This window comes from Sabethes cyaneus, chromosome 3 (genome assembly GCF_943734655.1).
Source record: "Sabethes cyaneus chromosome 3, idSabCyanKW18_F2, whole genome shotgun sequence".
NCBI lineage: Eukaryota > Metazoa > Arthropoda > Insecta > Diptera > Culicidae > Sabethes > Sabethes cyaneus.
In genome coordinates this window covers 49,492,620-49,512,052 of record NC_071355.1, presented here as the reverse complement: position 1 = coordinate 49,512,052, position 19,433 = coordinate 49,492,620, and the positions used below count along the sequence as shown (strand labels likewise).

General features: G+C 39.3%; 3 protein-coding genes across 5 annotated transcripts; 2 read left to right on the top strand and 1 right to left on the bottom strand.

Moving 5' to 3' along the window:
* Nucleotides 1–52: 52 nt before the first annotated feature.
* On the bottom strand, nt 53–1,424 carry LOC128741537 (proteasome subunit alpha type-3). The gene is made up of 5 exons (XM_053837423.1): nt 1,312–1,424; nt 971–1,177; nt 658–906; nt 460–572; nt 53–402 (listed from the first exon to the last, which is right to left on the bottom strand). Exons 1-5 carry the CDS (start codon nt 1,330–1,332, stop codon nt 231–233), a joined length of 762 nt encoding a protein of 253 aa, XP_053693398.1. The 5' UTR covers nt 1,333–1,424; the 3' UTR covers nt 53–230.
* Nucleotides 1,425–3,060: 1,636 nt separating this feature from the next.
* Nucleotides 3,061–5,157, top strand: LOC128742882 (programmed cell death protein 2-like). Of its 2 annotated transcripts, none has more exons than XM_053839372.1 (3): nt 3,061–3,224; nt 3,518–4,112; nt 4,171–5,157. In XM_053839372.1, exons 1-3 carry the CDS (start codon nt 3,117–3,119, stop codon nt 4,590–4,592), a joined length of 1,125 nt encoding a protein of 374 aa, XP_053695347.1. In that variant the 5' UTR covers nt 3,061–3,116; the 3' UTR covers nt 4,593–5,157. The 2 variants fall into 2 exon arrangements, with proteins under 2 accessions (XP_053695347.1, XP_053695346.1); XM_053839371.1 differs by having other exon boundaries at nt 3,335–4,112.
* A 5,303-nt stretch (nt 5,158–10,460) lies between these two features.
* On the top strand, nt 10,461–19,324 carry LOC128743427 (polyubiquitin-C). Of its 2 annotated transcripts, none has more exons than XM_053840001.1 (2): nt 10,461–10,927; nt 17,006–19,324. In XM_053840001.1, exons 1-2 carry the CDS (start codon nt 10,470–10,472, stop codon nt 19,290–19,292), a joined length of 2,745 nt encoding a protein of 914 aa, XP_053695976.1. In that variant the 5' UTR covers nt 10,461–10,469; the 3' UTR covers nt 19,293–19,324. The 2 variants fall into 2 exon arrangements, with proteins under 2 accessions (XP_053695976.1, XP_053695975.1); XM_053840000.1 differs by lacking the exon at nt 10,461–10,927 and adding an exon at nt 16,269–16,439 and having other exon boundaries at nt 16,997–19,324.
* The last annotated feature ends 109 nt before the right edge of the window (nt 19,325–19,433 follow it).

Sequence of the window (19,433 nt, the reverse complement as noted above, 5' to 3'; positions counted from 1 at the left end):
AAATTTGTACCATCAGTACCAATTTGTACTCTCACTGGCGCAAAACATTAAATACTGAAAAGAATTTGTTTCATGCCTATTTTGTCAGTAGTTAAAAACTAGAAGCCAGTCCTGCACAAATAAAAAAAAAGCTTTCAAATATCCCATAAATTTGATATATCCGTAAATTTTAAACTGATTATTTTTTAATATGTGAAACGATAATCGACATAAGTTCCAGCGACACTAACTTAAATATCATTATCACTATCGTCCTCATCGACTGCTTCCTGTCCAGCTCTAGTTGCCGCAGCGTACAGTTCATCCGGCACCAGCTGATGCTTTCCTTCCGATGCCTGGCACACCCAACTCAACTCCAACTTGAAGTCCTTGTCTTTCAGTTCATCGTGCACTTGATAGATACTAATCAAGAAATGTGTTAACGGTAGCTTCAGGAAGCCACTTATATTTTCTACTTACATTTTTCCCGAGGTGGTAATCAAATCATTTACAGACATATCTGCAAGTTTTAGTTTTTCAATTTCCGTTTTTGCTGTTTGCTTAGCTTTGCCAACCGCACATCCAAAGTAACCCTAACAGATGTAAATCATTCAATCGGTAAACTTGAGATTTGCAATTTGATTTTGAGTCATTTTTCCAAAATAACGTAATACTTACGCACGAAAATCCTGATGGATCAATCATGTACATTTCGGGACCGGTTTCCTCAGTCCAAGAAGCCAGAATTACACTAACTCCAAAGGGACGTACCGCACTGTACAATGTGTAAGCGTGGAAATAGCTGGCCAATCGATCATTCAATTGCTTCAGAGGAATGGGTTTGTCATATTGTTGGCGATAATTTGCGGCCTCTTGCCGCGCAAGGTCTACCACAGCCCGACCATCAGCAATCATTCCACTTATTGCCTACAAGTAAAAGACACCCTGGTTCAATTTCTGTATTCAAGCTAGTGTGCAATAAGCAACATACCATTCCAATCGAAGTATCAATTGTAAAAATCCGAGTGCCAGAGTCCGGTTCATACAATTTGCTGGTAATGAGCTTTTCCACGGCCAATATAACGCCATCCTTTCCGCGAAGTCCGATCACCGTTCCACTGTTTTCCACTGATTTCGCGGCGTACTCAATCTGGAACACTCGTCCGTCAGGAGAGAATTGAGATGCGGACAGATCATACTAGAAAATAGAACGAAACCCGTTCAACATATCAAGCCAAAATACAAACATAACCTTGTAAGCTTTATGCAAGTTAAGCAAATTACTCATTGAACCCGTTCAAAATTCTTCGGAACATGCCAAACAAAACTTACCCCGGTTCCAATTGAACTCATTTTGAAATATAATCGCAAAGTTTAACCAGTTTAAGGAAATTATATTTATTGAACTGTAAGATGAAACAGCACAAAACTTCCAATTCCAAAAGCAACGATGAGAAACACAAATCTAAAACGAATGAGTGACTGACAGTTCAGTTTGACTGATCATCGTTTTGGCATTTGGCGATTTGGCTCAAGCCCGGCGGGCTAATTTCAACCACAATAATTTTGTAAACACGGAAAATGGCCATGTAAAACGATAGGGTAGCTTCCTATACGCTTTTCGCACACAATTTTTTATTAAAAAATATTACTTAGAACAAGTTTTTTTAAAAAATTTATTGCTGATTGCAAAAAATTGTAGCAGTAAAAGTGCGCAATCGCTCGGAAAAGTACTATATTAGATGGAATCGTTTCAGTATCTTCGGCGTACTTTTTCGTTATATTCCAAGCATTCCTACACTCAAAATAATCCACACGTCCTTTCCACGTGAAAAATCACGTAAATTTCTCTACAGGGATATACGTGACTTTCAGGTGATTGTTATTGGAAAAAATAATAACATCTATCTGATTTTCACGTGAACACATTAGTATGCGTGCGAACTACCTGAAAATCACGTAAATAGTACAGGAAAAGCTGGGTGGAAAATATTCACATAACTTTTCAGGTAACTTTGACGTGAAATATATTTTGAGTGTAGCAACAAGTGCGCCAAAGACTTTTAATTGCTTCTACAGAAGTCATATATGACCCTCCCCAATCTAATTTTCCTTCTTTACCCAGTAAGAATTGCCACACGTCACAGACAGACATTGTTACGAACGAAAAAGCATATACAGTACCGCCCCGCTAATCCGGCTATAAATTTGTCTCGATAATCCGACAGTCAAACTGACGTCAGTGTGAGTTTGAAATGTGGTTTTGTTTACATCCGTACGTAAACAACTCCGGAAATTTTTGAAAATATTTGTCGTAAATACGCAATAACTATGTTTTATACTCGGTAATGCTCAATTTCGTCAACAAAATACTTTGAAATTCTTAGTTAGCGTCGAAATAAGCGCAAGCACATCAGTCTATTGAGAGTAGCAATGAAAATATTATAGCCATGGCACAAGTGAACGTAGTTAGAAGCAGCACCATGTACCATTTCCATTTAGTTAGAACGAGTGCCATTTTGACTTTAACGGAGACGTCAAACGAAGGTAGTGTTCGATTGAAAGAAGTCAAGTACAATACGTTTTAATTCGGAATTTTCCGGAGTAGCGAGATCCGGACTATTGAGTCGTCGGATTATTGGGTGTCGGATTAGCGGGGGTATACTGTAATTATAAATGTAGTAAATTTGTCATTAAAGATGGTCAATTCTATTCCATAAAAAAGACAAAAATCTGACTAAAATTTAAATTTGCAACATCTTTCACAATAAGTATACCATAAATTTCAATGTTCGCAATACAAACTACATAAGAGACATTGTTTCTACTACAAAATTAATGTTTTTTTTGGATAAGATGCATTATTTTGGACTCTTTTGATAAATCCGATATATCGGAAAAACCAAGGGAAAAACAAACCACGCGCAAAAAAACTCCAGTTCACAAATCATGAAATGGCTCAGCAAATGTCAGATACCAGACGAAAGTGTTTGACAATTCTGCATGTCAGATGCGCAGCGCGTGTCCGCAGTCCACCCTCCACCATATGATTGGGATTGCCTTTGTACGCTTGAAAATACTGGTAGGCAAGGCAAGAAAAATCAATTTTTAAATTATATCTTACCAGCTTAGCTGAAATGGCTAAGAACAAGTGCATAGTTTTGCTCGGTTACGAAGATGATACAATACTCGATAAGGACAAAACGCATCTCAATCATACTATCAACAAAGTCGGTGGAATTCCGGTAAGTTTATTTCTACCTTCCGCTAAACATTTGGCTTAGAACTAGATAAGTGCTTAGGCACTCGATGTAGAAAGGTGGTCACAGTGAAAATGAGCTTACAATATTTTTAGAATTGGCCTTCATCGGAAATTGCTATCGCACCGTGTCCACTATGCGGTCAAAATCGCCCATTAATAGTGCAGATATATGCTCCATTGGAAAACTCACAATTTCATCGAACTTTGTATATTTTCGCATGTTTGAACGCACCTTGTTCAACACAATCTCGCTGCTGGGTATGCGTTAGAACCCAGGTACTGGAGAAGAGCCCGATTGAGAATGAAAGTGATATGACTACGGGACAGTTTGTGAAACCAACGCAAACCAACATTTCCTGGTGCAGTGGAGCTGATGATTGGGACGAGGCGGACTTCGATACAGCATCAGTCGGAAACAGTTTTATGCGTGTTGATACCGTTCACGTTCCGGATATTACCAATGAAGAGAACGGAAATATCATTCAATATGAAAGAGGCAAAACTTCTGATGAAGACGACGAGAGTAATTCTCTAGAGAACGACCCGGTACCCGGTTTCGAAAATTTGCGGGTAGACGAACGGAACGCCAACGGCGCTGGTGCCAAGGGTGGAATAATTGATAACTTATACATGACTAAGGTAACGGCAGAAATTGAAAAATTCGAGGATGATGTAGTTGTAGTGGAAACACCGGTTTCTCCCAAAAGAGATTTGATAGCCCTTCTAAATCAACCTCAAATTATTCCACGGGATATTGTGGATCTAACACTAAAAAGTTTTTATATTAATGTGGATGAAGAACGTTCTTCATCTCCGAATATTTCGGATCATGTGCGACAACTGTTACAAGAGTATCAGAAACACGAGGAAGGTAAGTGAGATAAGCTATAATTGATTGAGAAGTTCAGCTGATGTATTCCGCTTTGCAGTGAAAACTAGTCCAGATAGCCCAATCGGTCACGGGGTTGCTAGTGGTGGGCATCCGGTACCCATGGAGCAGGAACTCTATGAAAAGGGCGTTCCCATGCATGGAGATCTCATGTTTCATAACTTCATGACCACATTGCAAATGAACCCCGGACAGATTTTACGCTATTCACGAAACGCGGCACCACTGCTAATAGCCCCATTGAAAGAGCTTCTTGCACCGGTATGCCAATATTGCGGTAGTGAGCTGATCTGTGAAATTCAAATTCTTCCGACGATAATTGAAAAGCTAAAACTAGAAGCCAGCGGGGAATGTGTGCCAATCGATTTTGGTAATGTACTTGTATGGACTTGCATTACAAGCTGCTGGGATACGCCAGACCGAATGAGATCCGAAATAGTTATTGTTCAGCAGGAATCCTGAACGCCTAAAAATAATACCCTAAGTGATGGTGCAAGTTATCTTGTTTCGTAGAATGTAGTGTTTTAATGAATTATGTCTTTAAAGGCATGTTTTACCTATCTACGACAGAGTTAGCTTAAGCCAAAAAGTAGCTTATCAATCGGTCAATTCAATGAGTTACCTATCGCCATCCAACAAAACTTGCGTGATAACTGAATGTCAAAACGTAAAATATATATCGTAAAATGTCTATCATTTAGCATTTAGCGGAAATGAATGCAACTCCAAAGAGAAATCTATGAACTGATAACGATTTTAAAGACAACCAGATTTTGACGCTGCTTAATATTTTTACAGACAGTAAAATAGTAATTATCCATGCGTCTTCCTGGGATACCTTGAGGACTAATCCAATCGTGGTCCGAAATCACAACAGCGGATAAATATATTCTCACTAAATCTACAGCTAAACTCATTCCGAATACAGTAATGATTAAAAATCTTCAAACATCAAAACGTTGCATTAAAAAAATGTAGTTTGAAATGTTGTTGAAGTTAGTTTCACTCTTTGAATCTAGCAATTTTATAGGGTTTTCATCCAGTAAAGTAATACAAAAACAATTGAAATTCCTGTTTTTAATGTTTTATTTCAGAGAAGTTCCTTTTTGTAGGAGGAAATCATGCGCTCCAACAAACGGTATGCAGTACGGCAGCACTTACAGAAAGCAGGCAGTTCTCATTTAAAATTAAAACGGTGATCCACCCCGTAAACGTAAAACCAGATGTATGGTCGATCCTTTAATAATACTGTAGTCTGCTAAAAATCTCCCGTCTTCCAGTTGTTTACCGGCAAACAGTAACCGCTGATGTTGAGGTGGAACGTTTTCTCGTTCCTCAACTTTTTTCTTCAAGCTTTCCACGGAATCCGTTGGTTCAACACTTAACACTATTGTTTTGCCCGTGATGGTTTTCACGTAGATCTGCATTGTGGGAGGTATTTGGCAATGCTTCTAAATTAAATCAATTTCTGGAAAGCAGCTGATTTACTTTATTTCGTTCTGAAAGATAGTATAACAAGTGCAGCTGTAGAACCGCGCTTTTATAGCAACCTGCTCTAGAATAAAATGTTCGCAACTGTGTTACTGTTCTGTATCAGTACACTGTCAGTTACAATTACAAACGAAACGTGTTCGATGAAATTTAAATAATACAAACGGTTAATCCTATTTGATTGTAAGCATACCTATATATAAATTATTTTTAGCAGCCTGTACTACTTTAAAGGGTTTGTCCATGCAGTGTATATACAGCACATTTAGTCGAACTTCTGCTTAGAACATTTGCCGATTCATTTTATAGCTGACTCACCACGCGGTTTGAGGAAACAAACGGTGTTAATAGTGATGGGCTGTGTGTTGTAAATATTTGATAATAGGGGATATTTTTGTATTATCAATGATACCCAATGGTTTGTTTTCATGTGGAAAAAACTGCTGCTGAGTTACACTGATTATTTCGCTTTAGAGCTTATGGTGAATATGTTGAAAATGTTTAAGACTAGAAACACAGAAAACTTCCGAAAAAGGTACGAAGAAGTGCAAGCATTATTGAATCTAGTTATGAAGCCGTTTGCAGTCGCTTGTGATAGATAAGAAAGATTCAGAACCGGGTGCCGCATGAGTTGAATGAGAAGTAGATAGATGAAATGGAGCCAAAACGCCGGGCCGGCTCTTACCATATCAAGAATTCCTCTTCAATGTACTCGGTTTTCGGCTACATCTCGACACAACCAAGTCGACTTCAACCTGATCGAGCCCCTCTATTCCTGGTGCCGGTGGGGTTTTTGAAGAAAACGGATTTCACTGCACAGTCGTCCGGCATTCTTGCGACGTGGCCGGCTCACCGTATTCTCCCCACTTTTGCCAGGTGTACGATGGGAATCTCTCCAAGTAGTGCCTGCAACTCGTGGCTCATAGACCTTTCGTTCAAATACGGCAATGTATGTCTTCCGTAAGTTAGGTTACTGTCACCAGTCCGTAGAGGACTACCGATGTGATTAGCGTTTTGTACATCGTCAGCTTTGTGCAGTGGCCTATGCTCCTTGATCGAAGCGTCTTGCGGAGGAAAATGTAGGCTCGACTTCCAAATTGAATGCGTCGTTGAATCTCCTTACTCGTTTTATTATCGGCGGTGACCAGAGATCCCAAATGCACACCCTTATTCTGCGAGTCACGTGACTCAATACGACAATTGTCACTCGCCGTGACTCGCCACGGCTAGTCGAGTTACCTAGGTAACAAACCCTTGCACCTAAGAGACAAACCGTGTCACCTAGGTGACAAAGCGAGTCACCTAGGTGACAATTGTCATCTGATTCGCGGCGACTCCAAAATAGTCCCGTCACTCGCCCCGCAGAATAAGGATGATAGTCAATAGGCACTGTCCGTGGAAGGCGTACGTTGTTTTCTCTAGAGCCTCTTCTTGCCATATATCTGGTTTTCATCGCATTGATTTGCAACCCAATCCTCCTAGCCTCCGCTTTAAGTCTGGCGTAGATTACGTCCGCCGGCCCAAGGTTTCTAGTGACGCTGTCGAGGCCGTCTGCGAAGGCTAGGAGTTGTCTACTCTTACTGAAGATCATTCCTTTCGTTTTGATGCCTGCTCGCCGGATCACACCTTCAATAGCGATGTTGCCGCCCGCCTGGTACTACCTAATGAATTCTCTTGCTATTGGAGACGTAACATAATCTAGGAGAGCCCCTTCTTCTTCTGTTGGGTACTCTCACCACTGCGTCCATTATTTTGAACTATTGTGGTAAAAAGGAGAGCCCCTTGTAGGCAACATTGACCAGCGTAATGTCGCGGTACCCAAGTGTCATTTTTATTGTATAATAGCTTAGCAAGCACTTATTCCACGGGAAATAGCTGTACAATAGTTTAATAAGCTGTTATACAATAAAAATGTTACTTGGGTATTCTAGCCTTACGCCCTTTTTAGATGGGACAAACCACACCTTCCATTCACTCATCTGATAGTTTCTACTCCTCCCAAATCCTTGAAATTATCCAGTGAAAAACCCGTTGCTAGTGGTTCTTGGCCAATTTTGTAGAGTTCTGCCGGAATCGGTCCTTTCCGGCTGTTCTATTAATCTTCAGCTGACCGATTTATCACCGGATCTCATCGAGATCTTGAGCTAGCACGCTGTAATATCGTTTGTAGGCACTCTTAGGTTAAATTCTGTTGCATCCCCTTCTGTTACATCGCCATTGAGATGCTTATCAAAGAATTGCTTCCATCTGTCGACCACCTCACGCTCGATTGTGACCAGGTATCCCTCCTCATCCCTGCATATTGGGCTTCGGTATGCATCTTTTACAAGATTGGTTCACCTTCTCATAGAACTAATAGTTCCGTCGTTGAAGGAATTGTCGGAGTGTGAAAATTTGACCTGTAGTAGCACGTGCCCCATAACATAATTTTATATCAGTGGTCTTTTCAATAGACGTAAAGTAAGGTAGAAAAAGGTAATGAAATTAAATGTATTTTATAGCATAACCTAGAGTGGGATAAGACGCGAAAGGGAAGGACCGAAAATTAGGTATGGGAGGGTCATTGAAGCGACACTTACTAGCTTTGTAGTTCGTTACCGTTTGCCAAACTAAGTGATCCGATTTTTCCTGTTAGGCCCCATGATTTATAGGTATTGCATAACCATTGACCCAGTGATCGGTAAAACGAAATTTCTACAATTTTTATATAAGCGTGTGACGTCCTTCCAAAATATGTCGTATTTTGCCGCTTCTTTCTCATCGTGGGGTCTACCTTCATGTGAGTGGTGCATGTTGACGATGCCGCAGTTGAAAAAACAATATTTTGACAAAAAAATACTTATGTTTGATTGGAGAAACTGGGCCCCAGTTCACCAATATTTGCGATCTCCAGGGCCTGGGGGAAAAGTGACGTTCTAATCCGGTTACAATTGGTGGCCCATTATAGTTTGGATCCCCTAGCTTAGGTCAAGAGAAACGTTATACACACCTAATAAGCGTTGCTGCAACGGCTCTCCCTTACCTAATTTTCCGCTCTTTCCCCTTCACGCCTTGTCTTCCCTGAGATACTATGATCTTTTGTTTCATTACTTTCTTCTACCGTTCCCTCCGTCGATTGTAAAAACTACCGTTATAAAAAAATTAATTAAATGTTTGAATTCATTACAAAGGTCAAGACTAAAACACGAGGTAGGTTTATATGCGTTATGTAGTAGGATAAGACGAGACAAAGAGTGTCACCTAAGCTCCAACTGTGCTCGATTAAAAATATCAGCATTGTAACCGCAATGTGCTATATAATAAACATTTGGTGATATTTTCTAAGCAATCGTAAAAATATAAAGCATTAAAAATGTTCTTCCTATTTTTTCAACAGGTGTGAAAAAGGCCCTTTGTTTCTGGTAGTGGAAAACATACCGGGGCAACGCGTGTCATGTTTTTGAATACGAATGCTTGAATTTGTTAAAGTGAATTTGAATGAATAAAGAATTAAATGAAATATGAATAATAAATGTAATAAAGATAAATTTATTATTATGGCCAGAAATTTCATTGTCTTCCGCATTGAATACACACAAGAAAAAATATTTATTTAAGGCATCTTTAATATTTAGAAGCAGCATCTTCCAATGAGATCCGCGGAAATATCAATTTTCAATAACCGTTTTGGTCTATTTTCCAATACTGTTGGTTAATTCCGTCATTTGACTACATTTCGCTCAGTTTTTAGGCGCAAATGTCTCCGTCTGTTATATCAAATCGACGATAAACTTGTAAATCTATTAGCACAGCAGATTTCCACGAAATGAAATCACAGTTTAATTTACTCCTATTTTTATTCTTAATAAGTTATTAGGATTTTATCAATACGCTGATATATTTTTATACATTTTCGAGTACGCTTATATCATTCCAAATATTGTGGTGCAAGATGCATTGTATGGAAAACATGTCATTATCGAAGTGATAAAATCGCTGTCCTCGTAATAGGTTGATTATTGACATTCAATCTGATCTATTTTGCAGCTCCGAAAATAGATTTGAATCTTGGGCCAAATAACCGATCAAAACAATCGACTTCGATCGGGATTGAGGATACTTTACGATACGCTTTTTCCCAATGTAAATGAATTAAATGTTCATTTAAACTTTTTAGGAAACAACCGACCAGTTCATTTGAACAAGCGTTGCCAATGAATAGTTTCAACTTTCCAATCACTATTCGAAAAGAACTACTATCTATTGAACATAGATTTCAAATGTGTCGATGCGATTGGCGCGAAATTGGCAACATCAAACTTTGCACATTTGATTCAAAGCCAAAACAATCTTCGTTTTCAAATCGTGCGAATGAACCACATGGCGGTACAACATGCGTGCTATAAAAGCACTTATTGAAGCTTCCTTTATCAAACAAGGTCTCCTACAGTGTTAGGGATAAGAACTAAGTGGCTAGACCTGCTAGTAGTTCTAAAGTGAAAAGTTTTACAATTATTTCAATACAAAGTTTAACTTCCAGTTATAAGGTAAGCAGTTCATTTTCGAAGTAATACTAATTATTTAAATTTTGGAAAGCGCTGCTTTCTTAAGTTCGCTAGCCATCTGGCCAGTACTAACACATTCTTAAAACATCTGACGCCAGCTGAGTCAGTATTATAAAATAAGTTAATTATAGCAGAACAAAAGCTGCAAACAAGAAAGAAATGCCACGCAAATCGATATCGATTGGCGTGCCAAGTCTTATTGGCTCCATAACAAAACATGTGACATAACTATTGCGCAATTTGCCAAGTTCCGCATTTATCCTCTTATGACCAATGCTTACTGAACCTATTTCAGAACAGCAGTATGCAAATCTTCGTCAAAACACTAACCGGGAAAACTATCACCCTCGATGTCGAAGCGGTAGACACCATTCAGAACATCAAGGGCAAAATCGAAGACAAAGAAGGTATCCCACCAGATCAACAGCGTCTGATCTTCGCTGGTAAACAACTTGAAGATGGACGTGCTTTGTCCGACTACAACGTACAGAAGGGTTCTACGCTTCATCTGGTACTACGCCTGCGAGGTGGCATGCAAATATTCGTCAGAATGTTAACCGGCAGAACCATGGCAATCGATACCGAACCGGAGGACACTGTGGAAGCCCTGAAAGCAAAGGTTTCGGAAAGACTAGAGGAAATTCCACCAAACCAACAGCGCTTGATTTTCGCCGGCAAACAGTTGGAGGACGGACGCACCCTACAGGAATACAGCATCATCAAAGGGTCTACTGTACACTTGGTACTGCGGTTAAAGGGAGGACAATGACAACTGCTCACCGAAGCTGACGACAACGAGATCATGTGACGATTGGATATTGGAATTTGGAACATAACCGAATACAGCTCAAATAGTTTATAAGAGAATACAACATGAAACTGTTAATTTACTTCGAAATTAGTTTAACAAGCAAACAAAATAAAATGCTAAGTATTCATTGTAAATAGAGAATTTTGAATTTGATACAAAAATTTACCCGATTTCAAATGGCGCAATCTTAATTGTTTTTGGATATTTTAGCAATACCTATTTAGAATACGTCTGATATACATACCAACAAGAAGATCGGTTTTCTTTGTCAGTAAGAATGGCTGTGAAAATGGGAAAAAACAAGAATAACGTAATTCGACTACCTCCAATGAAAATGCGCACTAGGAGGCAATGCGCAATCGTCATCTTCTCTTTATAGGTGTTGCAGTTCATGGGCATGTTCGTTTTCGTTCTATGCGTACAAATTAGCACACTCTTAAATGATTCTACCTGTAAATAGGTCGGATTTAGTTAAAGCTAGGTTGAAACTACTCAAAATGCCCTTAAAGTGTACAAACTCAAACTTTGGGTAAAAATTTCAACCAATTTTGGCTACTTGCTACCGATAATTGAATTATTCTCTATGACAAATAACGCAATTTTAAGTTCCTACTATCAATTTTTTGGTTGAAAAACTACTCAAAATCTGAGTTTGTACACTTTAAGGGCATTTTGAGTAGGTTCAACCTAACTTTAACTAAATCCGGCCAATTTACGGGTAGAATCATTTAAGAGTGCAGTTCGTGCGATTTAACCAATGCTTCTGCCGGGGAATGATAACCAGTTTGAGTATTTTCGTATCAAAATTGATGAATTGTTGCATTAATTCACGTTAATTCAAATTTTGGCTATAAAAGTTAATTTAAATTTTGGGCGTAAAAAAGCGGATTTTAATTCGAAAGTTGAACGTAAAAAGACGTTATTTCGAATATACTGAAATTACCTCACGGTAGTTTACGAAGACGTTAATTCACATTTTGAACGTGAAAAAAGAGGACGTTAATTCAAACGCTGAATGTAAAAAATAGGATGTTAATTCAAATTTCGGACGTAAAAAAGTAGACGTAACATCGATAACATTCAGCTGCTACGGATAATTGGTTGTAATTGAAATTGATAATTGAACCTAACTCAATGGAGTGGTACCTTCATTGGCGGAACTAGGGGGGGCTAGGGGAGAGATTTAGCCCCCCCTAGAAAAATTGACTTGGCCGACCAATAAAACGGTCGAAAAAAAAAATCTGGGGCTATAGCCCCCCCTAGAAATGAGCGCTAGTTCCGCCAATGGGTACCTTAAAGGCCAAACAAAAATGGGGATCTAATATTTTCAGAAAAGGAACAAATATGCAAAGTTTGAACAAAATCGGAGCACATTTTGTCATAGAAATGTTAAGTGGGTACACCTGTTACACTCAACCCCCGCTAATATGAAAAACAGCTCGTTCAGATTGGGCGAGTTCATTTTTAATCTGAATATTTGGTAACTCTATTCATTTTCACATACGCGCAAGACGCGCATCCTATGAACTTGTTGTTTTGATTTGACGAAAACAAACGTTTTGGAAACATTTCAAACATGTACGAATTCTGAACGTTTGGTTTGTAGAAGACGAAATTGGCTCGGCAGTTTCGACTAAAATGGTCTATTTTGATTACTGGAGAGAGGTAAGTTGCGTATGAGCTATATTGCCAAAGCTCCTGAGCAAGAGGAAGCGCATTCAGATTTTTTGCTTTTTTTTAATTGACCGGTCAACTTTAACGTCAATTGTGTGTGACGCTTGATCGGTTTTTAATGTGAACGCATTCATACCACCGGGGTACAGATTAAAAATGTTCAGATTAAAGAAGGCCATACCAACGGGGGTACACGGTATTCAGTTGATCAAAATCGGAGTATTAGACTTTGACGGTCTAAAACACAAATTTTTTTCTGACTTGTTTCTATCATTCATTCTATATCATTTGTTTAATTGAATTTACTCAAATTCGTCTAAATAACGAGGATCATTCCCAGGTAACCAATAAGCATTAGTGTACCCAACACACATTTTTATTGAATAGTAGCTTATTCAACCATTGAACAGCTAATTACCGGGCAACATGCGCTTGATATGCTATTATTCAACAAAAATGTTTGTTGGGTAAGCAGTAAACCAATCGTTTATTAGCATCCCTGGCGTTTTTTACAGCAGGTTGCTGTTAATCAGCCTTTTGACTGCATAATTGCTGTAAATTGGCATCCACAATTCTACTTAAATTTTTCTTGTCGGTAACTAGCTGCAGATAAGCATTGTCAGCACTATAAGAGGGCTAGCAGTAAAGTAGCGGCATATTTTGCCAAAATAGCATTTAAGTGGCATTTAAGGCAACTTAAATGCTTATTGGCTTACATTTAAATTCCATTGGAAATGCTTATTGGTTACCTGGGTTATTTCAAGAATAACATACCGAAAACAAAACTTTAAATATGGAAGAGGTACAGGCACAGAGAACAGACATTTATGCTCATATAAAATATCATGCAAATGGTGTGTAAACTTTTGAGAAAGACACTAGCGACATCTCTCTTACGGTGCACCAGTTATTCAATATCCTTGTTGCCATATTTATTATATATTCTTGTCATTATCTATATATTCGAAATACTGGCTACTCTGACGGCAGTAACTGTAGCAACGGTTGTTGCTCGATTTTGTTTATGTTATTTGTTGAACGTAGCTGAAAATGGAAAAATTGAACAGCATTTCAATTTTTTCTTTTATTTTCATAAGTATGGCAAATTGGTGTTAGATTTAAAGTGTTTCCACATTGGATCGTGCCATTCCATCGTTTTACGCTGCGTGACTCCACAGCGGCGGGGCTAGCAGCAACCTTTCAACTTGGAGCATCGGAAAACCTACCATTTCATCGACCTCCACCAATGGTGCATTGTTTGGTATTGTTTCAATGATCTCGGAGGTGTCGGCCGCTAAATCACGACTTATTCTCGGTCTGTATGCCAATGGCACGTGAATCGGAATCACTTTTATCGCCATGAAGTCTGTTTTAATGTTAATTCATTGGCGAAAGTTAGATAGCAATTCCGCTACCTCTATCTGGTACGTTCGTTTCTGAAACAGAAACACAGATTCTCGAAATCATTCAATCGTTATTATTTTTGATAAATGTTTACTGAATTTTCAGTTTGATATATTGGGTGAACAATACGTTAGTTGCTGTAGCAACTGCGAAATGCTTTGGTGGAAATATGACGAAAGCTTTGATATGCGTTGACAGTCATTAACAATCAAAGCTCATTCTGTCAGTGATGCGAGCGCCACGTAGCGGGAGCATTGCCACTTACTTTCAAAATGGCGGCCGAGCTTTTACACACGTCCCGAGGCCAAGATGAATGTCTGTTCTCTGTGGTACAGGTACGGCGTGTTGTTTTTCTTTTGTTGATGAAAATTCATTTTTCCTTCAAACCTCTTTATACCTCAATACAATAGAATGGGTAACTTTGAACACACAGTTTTCACCGTTTTCGCCTATAATCTTTCATGCAGAATTTGCTTTGAACAGTGCTAACGTTCAACGTAGTTTGACTTTACCTATTTCTATGTGATACACATGGACATGAGTACTTTTGAGGTAGATTCGGTGCTGCCAGCTGCCACCCGGACAAGTTTGCTCTACTTTTGAAGCAGGGTACAGACATTTTTCAAGAGGCAGCTTTGTCCAAATTACCATAAACACCATATGGGCATTTCTATTGAGTGCAAAGCAAAAGCATTTCTAGATACAATTAACAAAAGGGCGAATGTCGCAAATGTAAACAAAACGAGTCAGTTATTTTTTGCTGAACTAGCATAGCAAAATCAACCCTCACTCGGATTGTTTCTGGGGTGAGAAACGATCGTCAAATGCATATGATTGCTGTGTAATCGTTTTTTCTGACGTTTCGGTCCGAGTGACAACTACCGTGTACCCCCGTTGGTATGACCTTCTTTAATATAAACATTTTTAATCTGTACCCCGGTGGTATGAATGCGTTCACATTAAAAACCGATCAAGCGTCACACACAATTGACGTTAAATTTGACCGGTCAATTAAAAAAAGCAAAAAATCTTAATGCGTTTCCTCTTGCTCAGGAACTTTGGCAATATAACTCATATGCAACTTGCCTCTCTCCAGCACTCAAAATAGACCATTTTAGTCGAAACTGCCGAGCCAATTTCGACTTATACAAACCGAACCTTTGGAATTCGCGCATGTTTGAAATGTTTTCAAAACGTTTGTTTTCGTCAAATCAAAACAACAAGTTCATATAGGGTGCGCGTCTTGCGCGTGTGTGAAAATGAATAGAGTTACCAAATATTCAGATTAAAAATGAACTCGCCCAATCTGAACGAGCTGTTTTTCATATTAGCGGGGGTTGAGTATACTGTGTTACCTGACTCATAACGAACCCATATTTCCGAAATTCTAAAATCTCTCATGCTTTTATTTTTGGAGTAAACATGTAATTTCTTATGTTATATAGTTGATATTTGTATGCTCTATTCGAATTTATGATCAATTAAACGAAAAACCACAAAGTTAATGAGTTACGAGCCCTTCCCCCGTATATAACGTATATTCGTTATGAGTGAGGTAACACAGTAATGCTTTATTCAATGGAAATTCTGCTTGCCGGCGAACCACTTTATAGATGCTCTCTGCACTCCTACATAAGAAAGAGATAGCATGACTACATGCCTTTGCTTTGTTTACGCTTGCGACATTCGCCCTTTTGTTAATTCTATCTTCATTTGATTTTGCATTGCGAATTCGGCGAATTCGCTATATAACGGCACCGCACGACCTCTTTTCCACTTACAGAACTGCCCGTCGCTGAATGCGTGAAAATTAATTCTGTCTTTTGCACTCTTTAACAAATCGCTATTCTGCTTCACGCAAACTCAAAACTATAATGAAGGTGTTTCCACTGCGGCGCCGTCACAGCGAACTGCAATATGGTTATGGATTTCTGATTTCACCAACCATGGTTATGGATTTCTGATTTCACCAACCGTGCGACAGTAATTTTTCACCACACCTGTTGCTACCTCATTGACAAATATTATCGATCGGTAATATAAAAAAGTAGATGGCAACCACCGCAACCACAACGAAAGCTTTGGGTGCGTCGTGTGTGTGTGTTTGCGTTGGAAGATTCTTTTCTTTTCTACTTGTTTCTCGAATAAAGCTTATTGTCGATCTATAAAAGCTCCTCCCCGCACTGAAAATAGCTCATACGTATTTGTTCAGTGAACGTGAAGTGAAGTCAAGTGACTACAGTTGTACTACTTTTGCTCTGTGAAAAATATATTCTTGAATAATATTCAGTGAGAGATAAGTGAAAGCTGAAGTCTACCGTAAAATCGCACTAAAAACCGAAAAAAATTAAAAAACAAGTGCATTTGTGCGCAGTTATTTAAAAGGTTTGTAAAATAATGGAATGATTTGTGTTTTGAAGTCTTTGTTCCGATTGTATAGAGTGGAAATTTTCGTGCAACTGAATTTTCCAATATGGCGTGCCCAAGTTATGAAACACTGAACTTTCTGGAAGTGAAAAACAAACAAAAAAGTCATATCTTAACATATTTTAGTTCTTGTTGGCTTAAATATCCATTTGAATTTTTCGAATTGTGTCTGAATAACAATTTTATAATTCAGTGTTTCAGTAATTAAGAATTCAGGGTGTGTTTAGAATAGGTAGTTTAAAATATAAAATTATTCTAATATTTTTTATTATACTTACCTGCTGTCTATTTTAATGAGTAGATGATTAGTTTTATTTCACATTTATTTTATTTTAATAGAGTACATATAAGCTCTAGGTAATTGAAAGTAGGACGTCAGCGTGACGTCATCAACCACTTTTTCAACTCAACAAAGACGCAAAAAAGATGGCATGACCATCACAAAAATGACTCATCTTTACCAATGCGTTTTATTTCACAATAAAGGTAACGATTTCTTTTTCTCTGCTTTACAGGAAATTAATCATGCAGATATTCGTGAAAACACTTACGGGAAAAACCATCACCCTCGAGGTTGAGCCTTCCGATACTATTGAGAATGTCAAGGCCAAGATCCAAGATAAGGAGGGCATTCCTCCAGATCAACAACGTTTGATTTTTGCTGGCAAGCAGTTGGAGGATGGTCGTACTCTCTCCGATTATAACATTCAAAAGGAAAGTACCCTTCATTTGGTTTTGCGTCTTCGTGGAGGAATGCAAATTTTCGTCAAGACTTTGACTGGCAAGACTATTACGCTCGAAGTTGAACCCTCGGACACCATTGAAAATGTAAAGGCCAAAATTCAGGACAAGGAAGGCATTCCCCCAGATCAGCAGCGTCTTATCTTTGCTGGCAAGCAGCTGGAGGATGGTCGTACTCTTTCCGACTACAACATTCAGAAGGAAAGTACCCTGCATCTGGTTCTACGTCTTCGTGGAGGAATGCAAATTTTCGTCAAGACTTTGACTGGCAAAACTATCACGCTGGAAGTGGAACCATCTGATACGATCGAGAATGTAAAGGCCAAAATTCAGGACAAGGAAGGTATTCCCCCAGATCAACAGCGTCTCATCTTCGCTGGCAAACAGCTAGAGGATGGTCGTACTCTTTCCGACTACAACATCCAAAAAGAAAGCACACTTCACTTGGTTCTCCGTCTTCGTGGAGGAATGCAAATTTTCGTCAAGACCCTTACTGGTAAAACCATTACGCTTGAGGTTGAGCCCTCGGATACGATCGAAAATGTCAAGGCCAAAATCCAGGACAAGGAAGGCATTCCCCCAGATCAACAGCGTCTTATCTTTGCTGGCAAGCAATTGGAGGATGGTCGTACTCTCTCCGATTACAACATTCAAAAGGAAAGCACTCTCCATCTGGTTCTACGTCTTCGTGGAGGAATGCAAATTTTCGTTAAAACGCTGACTGGCAAGACTATCACGCTGGAAGTGGAACCATCTGATACGATCGAGAATGTAAAGGCCAAAATTCAGGACAAGGAAGGTATTCCCCCAGATCAACAGCGTCTCATCTTCGCTGGCAAACAGCTAGAGGATGGTCGTACTCTTTCCGACTACAACATCCAAAAAGAAAGCACGCTTCATCTGGTATTGCGTCTTCGTGGAGGAATGCAAATTTTCGTTAAGACGCTGACTGGCAAAACTATCACTCTGGAAGTCGAGCCATCGGACACTATTGAAAATGTTAAGGCCAAAATTCAGGACAAGGAGGGTATTCCCCCAGATCAACAGCGTCTCATCTTCGCCGGCAAACAGCTAGAGGATGGTCGTACTCTTTCCGACTACAACATCCAAAAAGAAAGCACACTTCACTTGGTTCTCCGTCTTCGTGGAGGAATGCAAATTTTCGTCAAGACCCTTACTGGTAAAACCATTACGCTTGAGGTTGAGCCCTCGGATACAATCGAAAATGTCAAGGCCAAAATTCAGGACAAGGAAGGCATTCCCCCAGATCAACAGCGTCTTATCTTTGCTGGCAAGCAATTGGAGGATGGTCGTACTCTCTCCGATTACAACATTCAAAAGGAAAGCACTCTCCATCTGGTTCTACGTCTTCGTGGAGGAATGCAAATTTTCGTTAAAACGCTGACTGGCAAGACTATCACGCTGGAAGTGGAACCATCTGATACGATCGAGAATGTAAAGGCCAAAATTCAGGACAAGGAAGGTATTCCCCCAGATCAACAGCGTCTCATCTTCGCTGGCAAACAGCTAGAGGATGGTCGTACTCTTTCCGACTACAACATCCAAAAAGAAAGCACACTTCACTTGGTTCTCCGTCTTCGTGGAGGCATGCAAATTTTCGTCAAGACCCTTACTGGTAAAACCATTACGCTTGAAGTTGAGCCCTCGGATACGATCGAAAATGTAAAGGCCAAAATTCAGGACAAGGAAGGCATTCCCCCAGATCAACAGCGTCTCATCTTTGCTGGCAAGCAGTTGGAGGATGGCCGTACTCTTTCTGACTACAACATCCAAAAGGAAAGCACCCTGCATCTGGTTCTACGTCTTCGTGGAGGCATGCAAATTTTCGTCAAGACTTTGACCGGCAAAACTATCACACTTGAAGTTGAGCCCTCTGATACGATCGAAAATGTTAAGGCTAAAATTCAGGACAAGGAAGGTATTCCTCCAGATCAACAGCGTCTGATCTTCGCCGGTAAACAGCTCGAGGATGGTCGTACGTTGTCCGATTACAACATTCAGAAAGAAAGTACCTTGCATTTAGTATTGCGCCTCAGAGGCGGTCAGTAATCATTTTATTCGAGTGAAAATAAACTTCTGTTCCAATAATTCTTGATGTAATTGATAATTATCCGAAATGCCAGATTAGAAATTTACATTGGTTGTAATTTTTCGGTTTTCAGAGACTTAAATAAAAACAACTTATTGAAG